This window comes from Littorina saxatilis, linkage group LG14 (genome assembly GCF_037325665.1).
Source record: "Littorina saxatilis isolate snail1 linkage group LG14, US_GU_Lsax_2.0, whole genome shotgun sequence".
NCBI classification, from domain to species: Eukaryota; Metazoa; Mollusca; class Gastropoda; order Littorinimorpha; family Littorinidae; genus Littorina; species Littorina saxatilis.
Genome location: NC_090258.1, coordinates 28,946,405 through 28,971,358, shown reverse-complemented (window position 1 = coordinate 28,971,358; position 24,954 = coordinate 28,946,405). Strand labels below are relative to the sequence as shown.

At 43.2% G+C, this 24,954-nt stretch overlaps 1 protein-coding gene across 3 annotated transcripts in view; it reads left to right on the top strand.

Moving 5' to 3' along the window:
- LOC138947508 (uncharacterized) overlaps window positions 1-24,954 on the top strand; it is a 37,414-nt gene that overhangs the window by 805 nt on the left and 11,655 nt on the right. The window contains exon 1 of one of the 3 annotated variants that reach the window (XM_070318992.1): window positions 11,645-12,638. The exons of 1 other annotated variant lie outside the window; for it this stretch is intronic. In XM_070318992.1, coding sequence (XP_070175093.1) covers window positions 12,601-12,638 — 38 coding nt within the window. In that variant the 5' untranslated portion in view covers window positions 11,645-12,600. Of the gene's footprint in view, window positions 1-11,644; window positions 12,639-19,132; window positions 19,779-24,954 lie in introns of those variants that run through there. One more of the 3 variants, XM_070318994.1, reaches the window with a different exon arrangement.

Below are 24,954 nucleotides of genomic sequence, written 5' to 3'. Positions count from 1 at the left end.
CCCCAGTCAAAAAATAAAACATTGTTGTGTGTTTTTTTGGGTTGAGTTTCAATTTTTGGGGTATTAATCAGTGACAAAATCTGCTGCCTGAAACTGGTAATGATCATCCTCAGAATGCACCAGATTGCACCATTTTGCAGCCTTTTTTTCAAAATTTTTCGGGGGAGGATGCCCCCGGACCCCCCTAGCAAGCTCGGCGCTTCGCTCCGTCGGCTCGGCGCTTCGCTCCGTCGGCTCGGCGCTTCGCTCCGTCGGCTCGGCGCTTCGCGCCTTCACACCCATATCTTCACAATATACTTTTGGACCCCCCCCCCCCCCTAAAATGAACTGATCCGCCCCTGTTATTGTTGTTGTTGTTGTTGTTGTTGTTGTTGTTGTTGTTGTTGTTGTTCTTCTTCTTCTTCTTCTTCTTTTTCTTTTCTTCTTCTTCTTCTTCTTCTTCTTCTTCTTCTTCTTCTGCGTTCATGGGCTGAAACTCCCGCGTACACTCGTGTATTTTGCACGAGTGGGTTTGTACGTGTATGACTGTTTTCACCCCGTCATTTAGACAGCCATACGCCGATTTGGGAGGATGCATGATTATTATTTTCGTGTTTCTATAACCCACCGAACTCTGACATGGATTACAAGATCTTTTCCGTGTGCATTTGGTATTGTGCTTGCGCGAACACACAAAGGGGGATAAGGCACTAGCAGGTCAGCACAAAAGTTGACCTGGGAGATCGGAACTTGAAAATCTCCACCCTTAACTCACCAGGCGCGGCCGGGATTCGAACACTCAACCTGCCCGGTGTAGGATCCGGTCCGGTCCCCCCTCTGAAGTAGTCCCCCGGGGGACCAATTCGTGGCAAAAACTGCTCTATAATGGTCCCCCCTTAGACATCCAGCCTCGTTTTTCTTAGGCATTCAAGCCATTTTCAATCTATATCTTCGTCCGGTATTATGTAGTGCACAGACAGCAATCTCTTTGTTTGACTATATTTTGCAGAAAATAAAATAGATCTGATTTATAATGCCGTTCAAAAGAAAAATCACATGAAATAAAATGAATAATAAATAAATACTGATAAGAAGAAATGAAAGCAGTCTCTGATTCTTTCCTTTCTTTTCTCTGAAATTGCTGGTAACATTACTAACATTGTAACAAGAAAAACGAGGCTGGATGTCTAAGGGGGGACCATTATAGAGCAGTTTTTGCCACGAATTGGTCCCCCGGGGGACTACTTCAGAGGGGGGACCGGACCGGATCATACACCGGTATAGGAGCCCAGCGTCTTATCTCCTAGGTCATTACGCCCGTAAGTTCTTCTCAAAACTTATGGAAACCAGTGAGCACCTTAGCATGTATAGGGCCGAAGCCGACGAAGGCTCTTGAGTTTCAAAGCTGAACCTCCCGAAAGGTAAACTCGATTATTTAATTATTCTTGGTTCTCTGTAGTCCTGTTGAAGACCCTCCCGGCCTCTCTTTGTAAACAATTCGACTCACCATAATTATGATAACAGATTTGGCCAGGACTTTCAAAGGAATAAGACCATCCCTCCACTTTGACACATACCAACAATCAACAGCCTTAGTGCTCTCTGTGCAGAGTTGGACATTTTTTTGAATGAATTAATAATAATAAATAATAAATAAATTTTCTATAGCGCGAGTCCCATCAATTGGCTCCAGGCGCTTTACAAATTCATTATAGAATAAACTAGCACAAATCAACAAGCATACAAAGCATACATTTAACTGAGACATAACACCAAGAACCAAGCACTAAGCAAAACTTAGCGTACAATGTTAAAAGTACACACACACACACACACACACGCACACACACACACACACACACACACGCACGCACGCGCACACACAAAGATACCATTGACAAAGAGACCATAAAGCACATACAGGGTAGAGAGTTCCAAAACAGAATAGAGTTGTGGAGAGTCTACTCAGGCTAAGCAAAGGCTTTACGAAACAGGTATGTTTTGAGTTGGGTTTTGAAGGAGGAAAGGCTGGAATTCATCTCGCAAAAGCCATTAGAAATTAGTTCATACAGTCAGAGTGGTTTTTTTTTAATTGTTTTTTTTAATGTTTTTATTTTTGGTATGTGTCCAAGTGGATGTATGTTCTTATCCTGTGTAATAACCTGGGCAGATCTGACATGGTGAGCTGACCTGTTTTCACGGGAAGGGGTGTGCCTTTAACATCAAACGAGGAAGAGACTTTGAAGATGTAGTTAATGATTGAAGCTGAATTTGCCATGGGATGTAGGCTAGGGTTCATTGTAAGTACTCGACTGGCGATAACACTACTTCCGAAATGACTCACTGTACTTTTTCTGTTCATTTCTCTCCTTCTTTTTACATTTAGTCAAGTTTTTTGGGGGGAACGAGATTTCTTAGCATTTCATGAAATTATACGATAACGGATTAAAAATTTTTTCAGAATTTTTATAATTTTGTAACAGCCAGTGAGGCCTTTTCCAAACATACCCTTTTGTGCCTATGTCAACATGAACAATTCCTTTGCTTGTATATTTTTTGTTGGAGATTAACTGTGCGTAAGCGTGCTGTGATTTTGTCGTGGGGAATACGCATGTCACGTTTTCGAGTATTTATACAAAGAAATGCTTGTTATGCATGTCGTGTCTTGTTTTCCTGGTCGCCAGTAGTCTAATTAAACAATGTCGTTTTAATGTACGTAAAAAACACATGTTATGTGCACGATGGTGAGATTTTTTTTTATAGCGAAAACGGTGTCGTCTTTGCTGTCATGGTGTAACGTGACGGTGTGTTTGGAGGTCATGTACTCAATTAACCCTTTCGTCTTGAGACTTTAAAAAAATGGTGCGCGTGGGAGGCAGAGAGAGAGAGAGAGAGAGAGAGAGAGAGAGAGAGAGAGAGAGAGAGAGAGAGAGAGTGTGTGTATGTGTGTGTGTGTGTGTGTGTTTGTGTGTGTGTGTGCGCGCGCGCGCGTGAATGTGTGTTTGTGTGTGTATTTGTGTGTGTGTGTGTGTGTGTGTGTGTATGTATGTGGGTGTGTGTGTGTGTGTGAGTGTGTTTGTTTGCGCGCGTGTATATGTGTGTGTATGCACGTGCGCGCGCGCGCGTGTGTGTGTGTGTGTGTGTGTGTGTAGTTGTGCGCGTGCCTGTGCGTACGCGCGCGTGCGAGGTGTGCGACACAACAAAACCCCAGTTGTAATTATATGATGAACTCTACAATGCCAGTGACATGAGTGAAAACATTGATCACCCTGCAAACGTTTCGACCTCATCAGTTCTCTCCCTTTACCTTCGTCGTCTCTCATGCATGTGTTTCACCCCGTGTATTCAAGGCTATACCGAGCGCACGCCGCTGTACCGCCTAATGATCATTTGTTGGCTTGGGTGTGTTGATGTTGTGTGGATTCCAACGTGCAGAGGCAATTTTCCCCGAGTACGCAGTAGGAGGGTCCAGCAGACTTTAATTGTGTGTCTGTGTATCTGTCTGTCTGTCTGTCTGTCTGTCTCGACTTAACAGCTTATTGCTGGGAAACTACTGGGCGCAGTTCGTTCAAAAGTTGATACACTAACTTGATAATAGGTCCGATTGATCGTATTAAAACTTCATAATGTTACCTGGGACCTAAATGCCCCAAAAAACACAAAAGTTCTTGACGGTTGGACGAATTCAATCGGAGCGACAGCCAGCCATTGGGCTGATAGAACAGCCGAACGCGTGCGTCATGAAAAGCATGCGTATCGCATGCGAGACGATTTGCAAGCCAGCCAGCGGGTGGGGATTAATTTGGTCTCGGCAAAGAAACTACAGTGCAGGTTTGGTCTCGGTGAGACTGAAAGAGAGACAGAGAGCACGAGAGAGAGCGACAGGGACACTGTGTCAGTGATTCAAGGTGGTGGCTTGGTGGCCAAAGGGATCCGGGTTCGATTCCCGGCATGGGCGGTCTATTTTTTTTTTTAATTCTTGTTTACTATTGTTTATTATGAACGTTTTAATGTTTTATTTTACTCTAATAATTTTTTTAATTGTGTTAATAAATATATATATATTTTTTTTTAAATCCACGTGCACAAGACAAAAACTTTCATACTGGGGGAGCGAGCCAGTCTGAAGAGTACTCGGGTCCAGCGCCAGCGTTTTTTATATTCCGATCCAGACGTTGCGGCGGTGCGCTACCACACAGTTTTGACGGCTTCATTTCTTTTTGAATTTTTGCAACACAGAGATTGTTTTGAATGGTGATATTTCACATATCAACGCAGGACACATCAATGAACATAATAGTTTGGCTTGTCAGTCCATTCATCGACAAAGAGGCGTGTAAGATGGGATGACAGTGGGCGAATATGCTTGGGCGAGGACAAATCTACAGCAAATCGGTTCGTATGTTCGTTCACGTGTATTTATCTCGTTAAAAATCACACATGTCCTAGATACAAACTTACTCATTCCCACAACCATAAATGTAAACTGTACGTGGTTTCAAAGAGACACGTTTTGTTTTGAATGGGGGACACTTGCCGTGAAGTTTGCGACAACGCTTTGTTTACACCTGACGTCAGCGCGCTCTCGGTATAGCCGAATAAACGGCGTGGTTCGATCAGTTCCACCATTGACAGTTGAAGTGGTACATGGTGCAAAACTATTGATCTCAGCCGCACACCGTGAACGACAAACATTAGTGTGCGTTGACAGTCTCTCTCCAGTCAAAATACAAAGCAAAAAAACAAACAAACCCAACAATAAAAAATAAAATAAAAAGCTGTCCAATTATATTCTCCTTCTCGTGTGCTACTCGATCATGATCACTATCTCAGAGTTGACCAGGATTTTACATGGGATAAGACCATTCATCCATTTCGACAACAACAACAACGAATGTTCGGCTTTGATTTCTTTCCGATTAAGGTCAGTACTTAATGATTGTGAGTAATTGGAACCTGGCAGTGAGGAGGGTATCACCGCAACAGTTGGTCTGCGTCCTTATGTACCCAAGTACGTATGTTTGGTTTTAATTATCTGCTAGAGGAAGTAGGTATTTTGGAACATTTGAAATACAAATGGCGGCCATGATTAATATTTTGCTGATATCTTTTTCCTCTATCAGACAATCAAAACCAAGCATACTAACACGGGTATACAAGGACGTAGACCAACTGTTGCGGTGATACCCTCCTCACTGCCAGGTTATCATTATGCACCTTAACTGGATTTATTTATTTATTGATTCATTAATTAACGACTATCCTCCGAAAGCGGCGTATGGCTGCCTAAATGGCGGGGTAAAAACCAGGGCCGGACCAAATGAGTTGTAAGGGGGGGGGGGGGGTTCCTCCTTTTTGGGGGGGGCAAATCAGCGAAGTGGCAAAGCCACAAGCGCGCGCCTGCAAAGCAGGCGCGCAAACTAGGGGGGTCCGGGGGCATGCTCCCCCGGAAAATTGTTGAAAAACGGTTAAAATCTGTGCAATCTGCTGCATTCTGGGCCTTGTTTTGAGGGTTAAGAGCAGCATTGTTTTGGTGCTAAAACTAGTAAAAGTCAAAGCAAGGTACATGCTTTTTCCAGGGGTGAGGTTCCGGAACCCCTGGAACCCCCCCCTGGGTCCGGCCCTGAAAACGGTCATACACGTAAAAATCCACCCGTGCAAAAACACGAGTGTACGTGGGAGTTTCAGCCCACGAACGCAGAAGAAGAAGATTAACGACTATCACGTGTTTTGATCCAGTTATAGACAGTGGGCCTTGTTTTAAAAGAAAGTCCAGAGTCTTAGTAACACAACGGTACCAACATCAAGAGTAATGGTCAAGAAACAAAAACGCACGAAGCACTTCATTGCAAACGTTGACTGTCGCACGTAACAATTTAGTTCACAGCTTTTTCTACGACCGTTGGATCTGATTATACATGATGATGGTTCCTGTCCCACAGAATCTTAAACAAATGAGGCAGGATGAAAGTCGCTTGTTCATTTCAATGCTTGTTATTCTCTCAGGTGCCAGGAGATTGGTTCCGTATAACTCTCGCTTACTCCATTACACATGTCGTATGCATTTAGAGGGCTTACTTCCCTTTGGTTTTTTAATCCTGTCCCACAGGTTCTTTGCCTATTAGGGACTGCAATGGTTATTCGATAACATGACCTAATTCCCAAATGCTAATCCGCTAAATAGAAGAGGATTATATCCCTTGGTACGGTGTACTTGGTGGAACCAATAAAAATATGAGTGTACTTTCGTTCCTGTGTCAGTGTATGAGCATGCGCACGCATACTAAGGCCCCCCCCAAAAAAAGAGGTCTGTTTACGGTAACATAGGCCCAAAAAATAGGGTCGGTAGGTCGGGATTTTTTTTTTCTTCCAAAAAACCATATTTTTACGTTATTTATTTTTTTTTCCCAAATGCCAAACAAAAGTCTAGGGTCGCGCGAAAAAAATAGGGTCGGTCGGGTTACCGTAAACAGACTATTTTTTGTGTGTACCTAATCATGCCGTGCTAATCCCCTCAGTCAACAGTAGAGATCTGAGAACCAAAGGGAAGTAAGCGCTCTAAATGCATACGACATGTGCAACAAGAGTAAGTGAGAGTTATGTGGATTAAGTCTCCTGGGGCTGAGGGGCACGAAGCAAAACTGGGTACAACCCAACTGGGTCTTTCTTTACTAGGTGTTTAACGTCGTTTTCAACCACGAAGGCTATATCGCGACGAGGAAAAGGGGGAGATGGGATAGAGCCACTTGTCAATTGTTTCTTGTTCACAAAAGCACTAATCAAAAATTTGCTCCAGGGGCTTGCAACGTAGTACAATGTAATACCTTACTGGGAGAATGCAAGTTTCCAGTACAAAGGACTTAACATTTCTTACATACTGCTTGACTAAAATCTTTACAAAAATTGACTATATTCTATACAAGAAACACTTAACAAGGGTAAAAGGAGAAACAGAATCCGTTAGTCGCCTCTTACGACATGCTGGGGAGCATTGGGTAAATTCTTCCCCCTAACCCGCGGGGGGGCCCAACTGGATGGGAACAAGCTGCGGGGACTGATTGGTTTAAATCACTACAAATCTCAACTTCAACCAATCCGACCCCGCGGCTGCGTACCACCCAAATGGGTGGCACCCAGTTTCGCTTCGTGTACCTCACCCCTGGCCGATGCTCTGAGGCTGAGAAAGCATGGAAACTAAAAAGCGACTTTCATTTCATGAAGACTGAGACTGACTTTCCTAGATAGATACTCGTAGATGGGACCGGAATAGTAGGCCGGTAGTAATAATGCACTCGTGCGTACGCATACTTAAACTCATGAATTGACATAACTTATGCTCCACAAGCCGGACAACAAATTTAATTTCTGTTCATCTCTTACCCATCCCTCTTCTTTTTATTCCTCTTCTTCCCCTCCTTCCTTCCTTTTACTGTCTTTCTTTATAATGATTATTCAACGTTTATTATGTTATTAATAGATTTGGTTTATTTAGACGAATTGTTCAGCCGTTACCGCCTTACGTTGTACTGTCCATGCAGGAACACCACTATATTATAGCCTATAAGCTTCTAGCTTGTTGCTGGTCCTGTGTATTTTGTCTACATGTCATGATTGTAACTTTTGTTAAAATAAACTTATGTTTAAACCAATTGACATAACTTAAAGGTGGATCGAATTACCATGAATGTTAATTAATTGAAGGTAATGCGTGCAATTAAGTAGTTGACTACGTACAGAAGTGAGACGGAATTTAATATGGTTAAACCTGACTCTTTTTGAATTCTCAATCGGGTTGTTCGACGGTCGAAATGACCTTTTGTGGATAGGACGCCGGCCTCCCATGCGGAAGGTTAATTGTTCGAATCCCGGCCGCACGGAAAAAGATCCTGTAATCCATGTCAGAGTTCGGGGGGTTACAGTAGAAAAATGAAAATACCAAACATGCATCCCCGGAAATGGGCGTATGGCTGCCTGAATGGCGGAGTAAAAACAGCCATACTCGTAAAAACCCATTCTTGCAAGTAACAGAAGAGTACGAGGGAGTTTTAGCCCACGAACGAAGAGGAAGAAGAAGGAAAAGAAGAAGAACAAAGAATAATAATAATAAGAAGAAGATTAACAAGAAAAACAAGAAAAAGAACAAGAACAACAAGAAGAAATCGGGTTGAACATTTTTGTTTACCTGCCAAACACTACAAATTCCTGACAGAGTGTACACGTGATGGTTATCAAGATACATCAATGGATTTTGAAGCCTGTCCTTGTTGCTCATCCTCCTTAATGTCAAACTGCAGAGTCGGCGTATTATTCATTGTGACCAGAAGTACATTATAATCAGAAGTAGTCAACGAACATTACGTGCGATTTCAATGGGACAGACATTATGTTGTATAGTCCGGATCCGAAATGGATTGACCAATCGCCGAAAGGAGCTGACGTCATTGCATGAAAGGATCTTTCCCCTACCCAGCATTCCAAACGATTTTGGAGATTTTGAAGATTAAGTTCGGGACGACGACGCTCTATGCGGGTCGGTGTATCACATAAAGGGTAGCAAGCGGTTAAAACGGGCGTCGATGATGATAAAATTGTTTATTTAACGTCACTCTGTCGACAGAGCCAATGCAGGAGGATTGGAACTTGCAGATCATATACCTGTGGTGTGACTCGATCAATATTGCATGCACCACCGCGGTGCTAAACTATCGAACAGTAGGACAGCATTGTTGTTTTGTTTTTTACAAACACAAACACGTTGGTTTTTACTTGTGCGCAGTACACAAGGAATCAATGTCGACAGCCGTCATCAATCTATTCCAATACCTCCCAGAGAGCCCAATAATTATCGCCCAAAACGCCCGCTGTACCTACGACGCATATCTGTTTCCGTTTTTACCGGCTTCCTGCAAGGTTGGAGCGTTAATAGTTCAAACAACTGTTGTTGCCTTGCTACGATTTTTTTAAAGGTATGAACTTGACAGAGTTACTTCCCATGTCACGGGAAAAAAATGTAAAAAGGCACATCCCTTCTTGTGAAAACTATTCGGCTCACCATCTGAGTTAAAGCTAGGTTATAATTCATGGGAACAGACCACCCCTCTACTTGCACAGATACCAAAATGCAGCACCCTGAATGCTTGCTCTAGTCGGTTGGGATTTGTTTTATGCATTAATATATTAAAATGCCACTTGAGAGAAACGGCGTGTGTCCCTTTAACCTAGCCAACAATATAAGAGCATTTCTACACTCGGACAGAACTGTTCATTTAATGGAACACTCCTTCCCGTCAATACAGTTGGGCTCGCCGTCTCAGAGTCAGGCCAGGCATGGGATTTTTGTTTGTTTGTTCGTTCATGGGCTGAAACCCCCACGGCTTTTACGTGTATGACCGTTTTTACCCCGCCATTTAGGCAGCCATACGCCGCTTTCGGAGGAAGCATGCTGGGTATTTTCGTGTTTCTATAACCCACCGAACTCTGACATGGATTACAGGATCTTTTTCGTGCGTACTTGGTCTTGTGCTTGCGTGTACACACGGGGGTGTTCGGACACCGAGGAGAGTCTGCACACAAAGTTGACTCTGAGAAATAAATCTCTCGCCGAACGTGGGGACGAACTCACGCTGACAGCGGCCAACTGCTCCCATGGGGTCGCCTTCACGCGGCGGGAGTGTTTCCACAGAGCTACCCCACCCCTTTACTTCTCTTCTTTTGTCTTATTTCTGCCTTACCAGTCCTTTCACCTATATTTCCTTCCAAGAAAACTCTCCCTACTATTCCCTGCAGTTTTCCAATTCTTTTTTTGTTGTCTTATTTCTACCTGACTGGATCCATCACCTTTATTTCACTTACCAAAAGTCTTCTTTTCCACATCCTTATTTCTCTGCCCCCCGCATGTCGTAAGAGGCGACTAACGGATTCTGTTTCTCCTTTTACCCTTGTTGAGTGGTTCTTGTATAGAATATAGTCAATGTTTGTAAAGATTTTAGTCAAGCAGTATGTAAGAAATGTTTAGTCCTTTGTACTGGAAACTTGCATTCTCCCAGTAAGGTCATATATTGTACTACGTTGCACGCCCCTGGAGCAATTGTTTGATTGGTGCTTTTGTGAACAAGACACACTTAACAAGTCTCCCCCCCCTTTCCCCTATCCCATCTCCCCCCTTTCCCTCGTCGCGATATAACCTTCGTGGTTGAAAACGACGTTAAACACCAAATAAAGAAAGAAAGAAAAGCGGCCAACTAACTGGATACAAATCCAGCGCGCTACCGACTGAGCAACATCCCCGCCCTCTGCATGGGATATTAAAGACCAAGTTATCAATCCTCTTAAACGCACACCAAAAATCCACAGTCTGTGTGGTCTCTGTGCACAGAGGGAGTTTATTTGGTGAATTTAATTTTGTAACATTAAAGTCACTGGTGTCTTGAAAATAATTCATAATTCATAACAAATTCAAACTCACCACAACAAGCAGTCAGAGTCCGAGTGTCAGCAGTCAGAGTGTTGAATTTTGATATGTCGTCCAAGCGGTCGGATGGTCTCATAACACTGACCAGATCTGAGACGGTGAGACACGTTGGATTGTTGTTATCAGAAGGAATGTGCCTTTAATTTAATTTGACACCTGTGAGACTAATCTTTCCGTAAAAGATCAGCGCAGGCATTTCGTCCAGAGCGGGTTATTGAATAATGCATACCACAATGCACGCGCACGCGCACACACACACATACACACACACACACACTATGGCACACGTACGTACACACACAAACCGTGACACGCACACACACACATACCGTGAAACACACACACACACGCGCGCACACACACACACGCACACACACACACACGCGCGCGCGCGCACTCGCCCGCACTCACGTACACACACACGTACACACACACACTCACACACACTCACATACACACACAAACTCAAAGACACATACTCACACTGAAACGCGTTCGCGCGCACATACACACACACACACACACACACACACACACGCGCGCACACACGCAGTACAAACAACACACCCACAAACACTCTCTCTCCCACCCCACTGACCATCTCTCTCCAGCACCCACACAAACAACTTGTTCGTTTAATCAAGTTGTGCGCAGTATGCAACTTAGAGATAATTTAGACGACTCATTTTAGGTACTGTCCAGTAAATAGAGCGTAAACACTGTTTACGCATGGTCACGGCTGAGAGGGGGCGGTAACTGAGTCACGGTTGCCGGAAAGATCGGTTGCAGCTGTGAAGATTGATTGAAAACAGCTTATTTTTGGTGAGTGTGCTTAGCTATAAATAGTACAAAGGTCAAACTATCATCAATTATTTCATCAAAGTTCAAGAAAGTCAGAAAAAAGTGCGTGAGTGTGTGTGCGCGCGTGTGTGTGTGTGTGTGTGTGTGTTTGTGTGTGTGTGTGTGTGTGTGAGAGAGAGAGAGAGAGAGAGAGAGAGAGAGAGAGAGAGAGAGAGAACTCAGAACTCAGAACTTTATTACATAAGGATAAAGGTTTTAGGCTTAGCCTAATCTTCCAACCTGTCCTTGGAACATATACAGAGAATAATTGTAAACGATTGTTTAGAGAGAGAGAGAGAGAGAGAGAGAGAGAGAGAGAGAGAGAGAGAGAGAGAGAGAGAGAGAGAGAGAGAGAGAGAGAGAGAGAGAGAGAGATGTACACTTCAATGTCTTACAGATCCTGTTTTTGTTGTTCACTGTTTGAGGTGCGCAAGGATCGATGAACAGGCCTAAGGCCTTAAACATCGCAAGTTCAAGTTCAAGTTCAAGAGTAACCTACATGTAGAACGCTCGAGTTGTTTACCACAATCCATTGCGACTGTCTCACTTCAGTGTGTAACGGTAAACCGGAGGAAGAAACACGCCATGCGCCACACTCTCGCACACTACACCGTGATTCGTTCATCGGTTTCAAATTGTTGTAAAATACGAACCAGAAAGGGTACTTCAAATAGCAAAAGGAAACAGATTCGTGCAGAACATTTTACTGGCTGTGAGTGTTTTATGTCGTCATATCTGAGTTGTGTCATAACTGAGTTGCGTCATGACTGAAGTGGTGTAGTGAGTCGTGATTGCAGGACAAGGTGGACGTTTGAACTGAAAAAAAAAAGAAAAAAAGAAAAAAGAAAGAAAAAAAAAGCATATATATTTTTCAACCAGATGAAGAAGATAGGCGAGCATAAATAGTATTCAGTTTTACCTGTTGATATTTATTTCATGAGCGTTATGATCACAATTCAACACAAATATGTTGCTCGGTGTTAAAACAAAGGATTTTTGATAAAAACAAATTTTTTATTGAAAATAAAAACTTACTGCACACACAATTTAAAAACCGTCACAACAACAAGTCAAGTGGTTTTGGTGCAGAAAGTCTTCAGCACCTAAAAAAAAAAAAAAAAAAAAAAAAAAAAATAGAAACAGACATTTTTTCGACGAACGTTTTTGACTTGTACATTTGCAAAACTACGGACCCAAGCCACGAATTCTGGGAGGAACAGGACCTGAAGGAGAAACTATACGAGGTCCTGAAGAGTCCCTGTGGTGAACTGCAGAAGGCTTAGCCTCATCAACCACATCGACAGTTTAGCATGGCGACAGGGACGCAGAAGACGGAGAAGAAGAAAAGGCAAGACCACTGAGACGAGTTGCCCAGAGCGGTTCGCCACGGGTAGCCCGCAGTGCGAATGACAGAAAGCCGTTTCTTAGGGCAGTGCAGGAAAGCGCTCGCGAAGCACTCCGTAAATTTACCAATTTACTGAAAAATTCAGGAAATTTACAAATTTACTGAGTTTGACACCCAGGAAATTTACAAATTTACTGAAAATTTCAGTAAATTTACAAATTTACTGGTTTGATGAATTTACTGTAACATATATATGCTCGCCCACCGCGCGCTGCGTAATCCAAGATGGCGGCTGTGTTTACACTGCGATGCACATAGCGTGTTGCCGATATTCTCGGCGTGGTTTTCGACGTAACCCGAGGGATCCACCGCTTTTCAAGGTTCAGGGACTACCCCAGCTAATTTCCCATCATAACGACGTTCTCTCTGACGATTTCACTGACCGAATCGTCTACTAGTTTAAGAAGTACAATTTTTTTCATATCTCGCAGCAAGTCGTGCTTTCTTCGTCGCCTTCGTGAAGCGATTTGCTTCAATCCAAATCAAATCAAAACACCAATCCAGAGCGACTTTTCTCTGAGCGGGCTATTGTGATTCTGAGCAACGCACGGCTGCTTTCTGTACCGACAATTCATACGCGTGAATCAGTTTAACCTTCGCCCGTCCGGGTTATCGACCACACACGGAAGTCATCGCGGGGCCGTGCGGACCCATGCTTCTCATTTCCTTCTTTGAGAAACATGGGTCAGCACTGCCCCACGATGTTTGTAGTCTAAATTATGACCTTTAAAAAAAAAAAATTATTTCTCGCTGAAATTTTAGGACATAAGAGCTTTTTAGGTGCCTGAGGCATTCTTAAAAGCTCATTAAAAAATTCCAACTAGTTTAAGAGATATTTGCAATTAAACACCCTTCTGGGGCCACACGGACACACGACCACCGGCGAAGGTTAAATAAAACATTTCTGCATGCCAACACACCGAATGTTCGGAAATAACTCTGTCGGGTTTGTATGAGTTGTGAAAGAGTGAAATATCAGTCCTTCAGTCGCGTTTAGTGAGACACGGGCCAATCACTAGCGAGGGGTGTGTTTGAAGCACGTGAACAAGGAGCACGTGTCGATTATTTGTCTCATTAAAAGCAAGGGTGTTCACTCTTTCACAGCCTATACAAACCCGACAGAGTTATTTCAAACAAGTCTAATAAAAAGACACTCGGACAGACAGACAGACAAACAGACAGACAGAGCGAAACTTAAACACCTCGTATTTTACCGGGGTGTACAAATTGTCTATTTGGCTCAAAGCCGCCATGTGTCCATAGTTGTGATCCGACATAACACACTAAGAGTGCTTGGCTGTGACAGGTCAACCAGGTTTCGAGCTCGAAAGGCGTGTAACTTCCAAACAAATAATTACTGCGTCGTAATTATCGAAGCCCGCGAAGTTTTTTTGGGCTCAGCGGATTCATGATTGCATGAAGATTAACATGTTATTGGTTTGATTTTCGAGGCATCTGTTTTCGATTTGTGACAGCATCGTATTCATTTTGTCAATATTGTTCGAATTTGGGACTTTTTTCAAAAATAATGGAGATTAATGATTACAAGAGACTTGAAGCAACAAAGGTCATTTGATCAGGTAGTGTGATTTATTATAACAGAAATACATCAATAACACAGGGCCGTAGCAGCCCTACCGGCCACTCCGGCCATGGCCGGACCAGTTTTTTGTTAAAAAAAAAAAATCGTCTTCATAAGCTTCAGCGCTGTGTTAGGAGGAAGGAGGGGTCGTGACTTAGATCGCACAATGACAGCGTTAAGCGAGAAATTGTCACTAATAGTTGAGGAGAACATAATGGCCAGGGACCGTACCTTTTTATTTTTTTTATGGCCGGACCACTTTTAGGAGCTGTGCTACGGCCCTGTATAAACAGCATGTCCCAATATGCAAGTGTGTTTGTGTCGCCGGCAGAAGTATTTTTCAGGTGCGCGTCGCTGTGCTAGCGCTGTACGGCCGCCAACAGTAAGTATCAGTGCACTGATAATTATTTGTTTGGAAGATACATGCCTTTCGAGCTCGAAACCTGGTTGACTACCGGACTGCAGAATGCTGCCGTACCACACCGCGGTTTTTCTGGCGTACCACTTCCCCCGGCGTGGAGTTTGCGCTCCCAACAAGCTACAGTATGTTCTTTGGGCCGGCATATTCTTCGCACTTTTTGTGATACGGAAATACTGTATAATTATAGATACGTTCCGGTGCTTTGTTAAAAGCACACTCCTTCCAGTGAAAATAGTTCGGCTTACCATCAGAGATATGGCTAGGTTTTAAAGTGAGATGATAATGGCTACGGTTTTCTGAAAGTGAGATGAACCCCCCGCGGCCGGTTAGGGGGAAGAATATACCCGATGCTCCCCAGCATGTCGTAAGAGGCGACTAACGGATTCTGTTTCTCCTCTTACCCTTGTTAAGTGTTTCTTGTATAGAATATAGTCAATGTTTGTAAAGATTTTAGTCAAGCAGTATGTAAGAAATGTTAAGTCCTTTGTACTGGAAACTTGCATTCTCCCAGTAAGGTAATATACTGTTCAAAAAAAGAAACGCATAGTTGCTACTTGCCAAATTTGTTTTATTTTTCGAAAAAATTAACAGAAAATCCAATATTTAGATTATTTGTTTGAAATTTGGTATGGACACAGTTGAATGCACACACAGTTCATTTGCATCTTCAAATCAATCAGTCAATCAATACGATTGGGTGCCGAGGCTGTCAAGTCAGTAGGGGGTGTGACTGCCTTGAGCAGCAACAACTGCCCGGCACCTTCTGGGCATGGACTGGATCAGATGCCGGATATCTTGCTGTGGGATGGTGTCCCACTCCTCCTGAAGTGCCTGCAATAGATCGCGGTGATTTGCCGGCGCTTCTTCTCGCCTGCGCACACGTCTGTCCAATTCATCCCAGAGGTGTTCTATCGGGTTCATGTCTGGCGACATGGATGGCCAGGGAAGCACCTGGACATGGTGGTCGGTGAGGAACTGGGTGGTGAGTCGTGCTGTGTGCGGGCGAGCGTTGTCCTGCTGGAATATGGCATCCTGGTCAGCCAGAAGAGGAAGGGCGTGTGGGCGCAGAATTTCCTCCACGTATCGCTGGGCAGTTCTGCGCCCTTGGACGTGCACCAGGGTGCACCTTCCAGCGGTATTGATCGCCCCCCACACCATGACGCCTCCACCACCATGAACGGGTGCCTCATCCACACAGTTGGGCGCGTAACGTTCGTTTACTCTCCGGTAGACCCTCCTCCGACCATCATGTCGCTGGAGCAGGAAGTAGGACTCGTCGCTGAACCACACGTGTCTCCAGTGATTCCGGACGGTCCAGCGAAGGTGCTGGTTGCCCCACTGCACTCGGTTCTGGCGATGGCGGCGGGTGAGGACAGCTCCTCTGTGAGGTCAGAGACTATAGAGTATACAGAGACGCTTCATCCTTCTTTGCGCTGCGGTGCGAAAGTGAGACCGGCCAGCCCAGCGCGGGAAAAGAGCCACTCCCTGCCGCACAAGGAAGTTCGCGTATAGCGGCTGCTATCGGCTGTGTTTATATCACGTTTATATTAACATAGTGTCTGTTCTGTCCGGCTGACAGTGCTGCAAAAAGTAACTGAACGAAAAAATATGTTTGTTTGTGAACATCCTTTTTAAATGACCATAAAAACACCGCAGAAAATGGTGTAGATTAAAATTAAATCAAATTTACTTAGGCGGCAATACCCGCTGCATCGCTGTAGTTATGTAAACATGATTCAAGTCAGTGTCTTTTCACGAACTAACCGTCGTTATTTTTGTGTGTTTTAGTCAAATACAAATACATACTGTATACATGGTCTGTCAGGAATAAATCGTTAACGAAATAGTTCCCGGTCAAATCGGTAACTAAGGTATTTAGTCAACTTGAATTGGCGTCGTCCCAGCACCTCTAAAGTGAAATGGGTAGTCAATTGCACGGTGCTAAGAAATTATCATGTAAGGAAAACTGTAAAATACAGCAACTTAAACAACATTATTGTGACATAGCTGACTTTAATTAAAGAATCTTGATCGATCGATGATTGTCTTATTTCTTATCGGTTGCTTCTTTCTTGTTCACTGAAAGCTCTCTCTCTCTCTCTCTCTCTCTCTCTCTCTCTCTCTCTCTCTCTCTCTCTCTCTCGTTTTTTTTTCCTAGTCATAGTTATAGTAAAATAGTTTAGTCCCTCTTTAGGGCGAGGGCCAGATGCAAAAAAGCATATCTATGCTTATTCTTGTCACCCTCGAAAAATAAAGATTTGTCATTGTCATTGTCTCTCTCTCTCTCTCTCTCTCTCTCTCTCTCTCTCTGAGTCAGTTACACACACACACACACACACACACACACACACACACACACACACACACGCACGCACGCACACACACACTCACACACACACACACACATGAATTGAGATGAATTAACGAGGTACGGACCGACTGGATGACACTTTGAACAGCATCGTCACAAGTATTCGAGTCAGTTTGAGAAGTTTTCGACTTTTGCGCTTGGACGAAGAATAGAATCAATTGTTCAGTTGTCCTTCAAAACAAAATTAAGCCTGATGTTAATTAAACAACTGCGCAATCACATTGTTGAGCTTGTGTTCAGTGTGTGTTTTCGCTGTTCTGGTAGAATACACGCAGTTCGACGCTACACTTTTCACTGATTTTCCGACATTTAACGAGAGAGAAAAAACAAAAAAACAATCTTCACTTGCTCTCTTCCTCAGGAAATTTGAACATCCTGAAGCCTTTGGCATGTGAGTTTGAGCAATTGATGGCCAAAGACCATGCCCCGCTGTGTTTTCTTTTTGGTGCGGCCATGGTTGTGCTGCACGATATCGCTACTGCTGTGGAAAGGGAAAGTAGGTTTTTACATGTTTCCGCGTGGTGGCGCCACAGGGCTTCCTGTTTCAATTTTCAGCGCCGAATGAAGCGTCTCTGTGTACTCTACAGTCTCTGGTGAGGTCTGCGAGCTCTCAAACCAGCTTCATGCAGGCGGTTCCGCACGGTCTGGTCCGATAATCGGTGTGGCCCGGGGAGAGCCTGGACAGAAGATGAGGCCGACAGGAAACGATTCCGGAGGTGGCGGAGCCGTATGAAGCGGTCGTGAGCAGCAGTTGTCGCCCTTGGTCTTCCCGCTCGTGGCAAGTCAGCAACGGAGCCAGTGGCTTGAAACCTGACCCACAGTCTACTGATGGTGCTCTGGGACACGTGGAAGTGCCTGGCGATTGCACTTTGACTTTGGCCTGCTTGTAAACGACCCAATGCAATTTGGCGGTCTTCTCTGCTCAATCGGGCCATCTTTCGTCGCTGCCGGAATTGTCGTCTGATTTCTTTGTGGCGAACAATCCGCTTTTATGGGTTTTTGAAGACATGGTGAGAGCTCAATATAATTTTTATTCCCCGAGTTTCACGAGATTACACTGAAGCATGACGAGTGGTCATGCCAAATGAGCAATTTTGACATTGTAGCCACTGATAACGCATGCGTCACGTGCAGAGCTCACTTGTGGCAATGGACGAAAGGTCAACGACCAGATAAACATTTTCTGCAGTTTGGTGGATATCCTTGTAGCCATATAACTAAATTATCCAAATATTACAAGCTATGGGTTTCTTTTTTTGAACAGTATATATTGTACTACGTTGCAAGCCCCTGGAGCACTTTTTTGATTAGTGCTTTTGTGAACAAGAAACAATTAACAAGTGGCTCTATCCCATTCCCCCCCCCTCCCCCCTTTACCCGTCGCGATATAACCTTCGTGGTTGAAAACGACGTTAAACACCAAATAAAGAAAGAAAGAAAGTGAGATGAGACCGTCCCTTTATTTGGACATCTTTAACAGGGTGCAGAGTGATGATTTTTGTCTTCTTAAAATTTATATCATTGATGAATTCACAGAATGCCACAAGTGTCCATGACAAGATTATTTCATTCACACACACACACACACACACACACACACACACACACACACACACACTGACTCGCACACAGACACTGACACACACACTCAACACCCTGACACAACACACACACTAACACAACACATACAAACACTGACACACATATGTGATTCAGAGAGAGACTCAGTGACAGGAAAGAGAGAGACTGAGAGAGAGAGAGAGAGAGAGAGAGAGAGAGAGAGAGAGAGAGAGAGAGAGAGAGAGAGAACCACTCCACCCACACCCGTTGAAAATACGAATTCATGTGCCTATGATTGAAACCAGTCAGTCTTGTATACATGTCCAATGTACAAAAGCACGCATGGAGCATGCGTATCATGTGTGCACTTTAATTGTGTGCCGCCGACTTGCTAATCCTTCTGTCAGTCTAATCATAACACTGAGCCTCAGTCGGCGATTCGCGGCGGCCCACCGCCGCGGCAATAGGCCCGTTGGCCCCGCTCGTGGTCTAAACCGGCTGACAGTGTTATAAGCCGTCTTTAGCTTGAAAGACCAAGAAGAAAAATATATATTTCTCGAGTCCAATGATTGCCTAGATTCACCTGTAGGGATAAAGCCTCGCACCTGTGTTTGCATAATGAAGTGCTTCTCCCTCTTCTCGAACAGTGGTCCAATGATTACTCCCCTTTCCATGACGTTATCATGTGGTTTGAACGAGGCTGCCGCAGTGCGATCAAACCGGCTGGCCCGCTAGGACACAGACACACATTGCCTGGCAGTGCCACTGGCGCATCACATCATCTCCTGTTTATTTTCATCGTCTTCTTCGCAGTAGGTTTCAGGAGGCTGATCGAAGTATAGTCAGGCGAGCGATCGCAGATCGGATCTGAACAGACTTGAGTCACGCCGTCATTTTGTGGAAACCATGCATTCGAACGCAGACGATCAGCTAGGAAGACACAAAAACTGTTTATACCAAGTGCCTGTAAACAGACGTATGCGCACCCGGGAAATCCCTGAGTTCAAGGGAGATTGACACAGCAACCAGAAGCGTCCGGATCAATCTAGTTTGCGGCCACAGTCTGTGAAAGAAGCAGACGACAGTTACGCTTACTCCACGTGGAAAATGTAGGAATCGCTTCGAAGTGCCTGGAATGGAAGAACCGAGGTAAGGCTGTGACCATTTCCATTCAAATTATGTATGACAAGCTGCCTCAGGTCAGTGGGGCAGCTAAATATAACTACGAGTTCCTGAGGAATGTCCCCCGACGCTTTGGCGGCGAAACGGTAACGGCTTAGAAAACAATGAGAAATATAGTACATGTAATAGCCTATCAGTATCACAATAAACTAATGACGATGAAATAATCCAACGTTGAATCCTTTGATCTTCATATATATATGTATATCACGATCGACACATTTCTTCTGCTTCCTAATCCGACGCCGTGTATGTCACAGATTTCTGCAATTCAAGCGGGAAGATACATTTGTCGTTGATCTAAAAATAAAATAACCGTTTCAACTACCGAGTTTTCCCCCTTGGATCGCAAGTTTGTGAACTGTCCATGCCTGGGAGCGAAACCAAAAATAATTTCTGTATAAAAAAACCCACACAAACACACACCATTTAATTTTATTGACATAAAACACCATCGAGTTCTGGAGGCAAATAAGCAGGCTGTTCTATTTTGACAGAAACGTCCTTAAATCTGTTTCCTGTGAATTTGTAGTGAAAAAAAGGACACTGCTGAGTTTTCGTTATGCCTAAAGAAAGGAAGAGAAACCGGTTTTAACCAGATTAGCCAAACATAGGAGGTCAAACTGACTCACTGACCAGTAATAGATATATATTTTTCTCTCAGCTAGAAACAATTCAGTGAAAAATAATCCACAGGCGACGACATCTGAAACTCGCCGTTAGGAAGGCCTTGGAGGAATGATGAACATTCTCTCTCTCTCTCTCTCTCTCTCTCTCTCTCTCCCCTCTCTCTCCTCTCTCTCTGTCTCTCTCTGTCGATCTCTCTCTCTCTCTTTCTCTCCCCCTCTCTCTCTCTCTCTCTCTCTCTCTCTCTCTCTTTGTCTGTCTCTGTCTCTCTCTCAGTCTCTCTCTCTCTCACTCTCTCTCTCTCTCTCCGAGAGTGCGCATGGTGTACGCGCGCCGGACGGTGACAAGTCTCTCTCTGAGTCTCTCTCTCTCTCAGTGTACACACATACACACACACACACACACGCACACATACACACACACACAAACACACACACACACACTACACACTGTCAAACATACATACACTGTAAGTGTAACACACCTTTACACACTAACACATAGTGACACACACACACTACACACATGCACACTACACACTGTCAAACACACATGCACTACGGTAAGTGTAACACACCTTTACACACTAACACATAGTGACACACACACCCACACACCCACACGCTACACACATGCACACTACACACTGTCAAACACACTTGCTCTGTAAGTGTAACACACCTTTACACACAGTTCACTAACACATACAGACACACTGCGCGCAAACATATCCACCAATCAAATTCTTTGTGCCCAACAGATTGTTAGGGATCAACTAGAAATCAGTCTAAAAGTAACCAAAACAAGAAGAAATTCGTGTCCAATACATTTATCTCTCTGGCAACACTCGTTAGGATAATGGCCTCTGGCTAGTGCCCTTTCGCGGATTTTTTTTAAAATCAGTTTGGCACCTAAAATAGTAAAAAAGAGTGTGTGTGTGTGTGTGTGTGGGGGGGGGGGGTTTGTCTGCGTGGTGTCTGTAAATTGTAATGAATGGGGAAGATTGTGTGTCTGTGCGTGAACCGATTTTTGACTCACATGCGTAGCAAAAGTGAGTCTATGTACTCACCCGAGTCGTCCGTCCGTCCGTCCGGACGTCCGGACGTCCGTCCGTCCGTCCGTCCGTCCGTCCGGAAAACTTTAACGTTGGATATTTCTTGGACACTATTCAGTCTATCAGTACCAAATTTGGCAAGATGGTGTATGATGACAAGGCCCCAAAAAACATACATAGCATCTTGACCTTGCTTCAAGGTCAAGGTCGCAGGGGCCATAAATGTTGCCTAAAAAACAGCTATTTTTCAAATTTTTCCCATTTTCTCTGAAGTTTTTGAGATTGAATACCTCACCTATATATGATATATAGGGCAAAGTAAGCCCCATCTTTTGATACCAGTTTGGTTTACCTTGCTTCAAGGTCAAGGTCACAGGAGCTCTTCAAAGTTGGATTGTATACATATTTTGAAGTGACCTTGACCCTGAACTATGGAAGATAACTGTTTCAAACTTAAAAATTATGTGGGGCACATGTTATGCTTTCATCATGAGACACATTTGGTCACATATGATCAAGGTCAAGGTCACTTTGACCCTTATGAAATGTGACCAAAATAAGGTAGTGAACCACTAAAAGTGACCATATCTCATGGTAGAAAGAGCCAATAAGCACCATTGTACTTCCTATGTCTTGAATTAACAGCTTTGTGTTGCATGACCTTGGATGACCTTGACCTTGGGTCAAGGTCACATGTATTTTGGTAGGAAAAATGTGTAAAGCATGTGAGTCGTATGGGCTTTGCCCTTCTTGTTGTTGTTGTTGTTGTCGGGATCCACTACCAGTAACTCTTCCTTATCTTCTCCAGTGTTTTCAGCCGCGATTATCTCCCTTCCTCCGTGTGGCGTCAATCCATATTCCCGTTACTACGTTACTATTTTTAGAAGGTCACTGCACGTTACTATTTTTAGAAGGTTTCCAGTGTTTTGCGCGTTTATCTCCTTTCCTTCGTGCGCCGGCAAAGCCGGCGTACACCCGGCAAAGCCGGGTCCCAGGCGCAGCCTGGTATTCGGCTCTACTTCTTCCCGGCGAAGCGGGTAATCATCTAGTAATATATATATACAGGATAAGACCATCCCTCCACTTACAAAAAAATCAACATCCTGATTGCAATCTGTGAAGAGTGGGAACTTTTGTTATGAATTAAATTTTGCAGATTACCACTTGTGTCCACCAAGAATTACCCCCCCCCCAAAAAAAATATAAAAATAAAATAAAAAATAAAACAATAACCACTGCACAGCGATCATCCGTGCTGTTGTTGTGTCCAATATGGTCAGCTCTTCTCTGTTGTAACCCCCCCCCCCCCCCCCAGCAATAATAAAAGGGGGGACAAAAGAAGAAAAGTTATGATCTGATATGATGAGTCAAATTGTCTACTAACATAAACTAAAGGCATCTGAATTCTGACGGGCCGAAACAAATATCGACAATCACTCCATGCTGCTGCATGTGCTGTAACATACCAAGATTCAATTATATATTATCATATACATGAACAGGGTTTAACCTGAATGAAAACGACAATGGGACATTTGTCCCCCTCAACCAAATTATAATGGGACATTGCTTTTTTACGTGGGTCTGTGTTTCGATCGATATCGCTTGTGTTGACAAATTTTCACAGAGGTAAACGCAAGCACAGATCGGTCCCATACAAATAGTTAGTAGGATTGGTTGAATACTAAGGAATCACATTTTAAAAGCCAATCACAGCGCGTTTCACAAACTCGCAAGTTGCTCGGCTTGGTGCCCGTTTTTGCTTAGGCCAAAAAAAAAAAATTGTCTGTTTAGGGTAACATGACCAAAAAAGTAGGGTCGGTAGGTAGGTAGGTTTTTTGTTTTTTTTTTGTTTTTTGTGTGTGTGTGTGTAAATGAAACGCCAAATGTCTCTTTTTAGCATTTTTACCTCTTTTTTTTTTTCTTTTTTTTTTTGAAATCAAAAAAAAGTTTTTGGGTCGGCGCCAAATCGATAGGGTCGGTCGGGTTACCCTAAACAGACAATTTTTTTTTTTTGGCCTTAGGTCTTTCCGAACACTGTACTCCCGTGAAAAGGGGTGCATGGAAACCCTGCATGAATATCATATATATATATATATGAGCCTGTGCCAAAAGGTGATCCTTGAAATGGGACATTCACATGCAAAATTCAGAATGCAAACAGAGCTTTGCAAATTTGATATAGTCATTTTGACTGTTTTAGGATTCTGTTTTTGACAGTTAAACTTAAAAGATAACTGGTAGCATACCTTTTTGATAGTGCCAGGAAAAAGCTTGATATTTATGTGTGTCAACTGTAACTCAGGATACAGTACCATGCTTAATATTTTGTTCATAAAAAGTGTTAAATGGCTCAAAATCACATTTTTATACATACATGCATTGTAAGCTAAGGATATATTGCTATTGCTCACATAGCTAAGACTGCTGGACTAAAAAAATGACGTAACCACTATGTCTTCCGTTACGATTGACACATAACAAGTCAAAATGTTCTCCTCATAAACGCAAAAATAGTTTCAGAGCAAAAGTTTAAGAAGCTATGTTGTATTTATGGCATTGTAAATGTTTTGGTATCCAAACTTAGTTGGATTTCTATTCTGAATACTAAGATACTCATATTTGTGTGTCACTCGTAACCGGCGAGACATGACATTTTGCTTCAATGCATATTGTTCACTTATTTTTTTAAAAAGATGTAATTTTGGACAAAATTAGTAATAAGTAACTCATACTTATTGTTTGAATACAAAATGAGCCAAGAGGAACCAACACAGGAGGAGTTTTCAATTTGTGTGTGTCAACTGTAACATGTCCCGGAAGACATTGAAAATGTCCCGAACAATGAATAACTGCTGTGACAAGACATCAAGACACCACATTGAAATCTTTCTCAATTATCATTAAGAATACCAACCACAGGAACTGTGCAAAAGTAGAAGCAAGACACATGCTGCTTTGGGTGATTTTTAGACTTTAGTGTGTCAATCGTACTGCTGAAGACACAGTATGTCAATCGTAACAGCCTGCTGAAGACACAGTATGTCAATAGTAACGGTTCTGTAAAGAGAACACAGTACAAATATTTTATTTTGTAGCCTAAAATAACTACATATGCCCTTCAACTAAGTTTTGTTCAGGCAGGTGTGAATAAAAGCTATCATTTTAAACTGTAATTCAAAAGAGAGGAAACAAATTGTGAATTTTATAAGGAAATGGTCAATCGTAACAAAAAGACACAGTAATTATAAAATATTTGAAATTTCAAAAATAAGAGTGTAGAAATGACATCTGAGTTTTTCTTTTGTCATGAGGCTTCAATGTAAAGGCTCTTTTCTTGATGTTAATGTACTGAAAGCTATCAAATATATAATTAAATAAGAAAATTGCAGTCTTAAATTTGAGAAATTTAGGACATGAACCGTTACAGTTGACACGCCACTTTTAAAACTCAAATTTTTC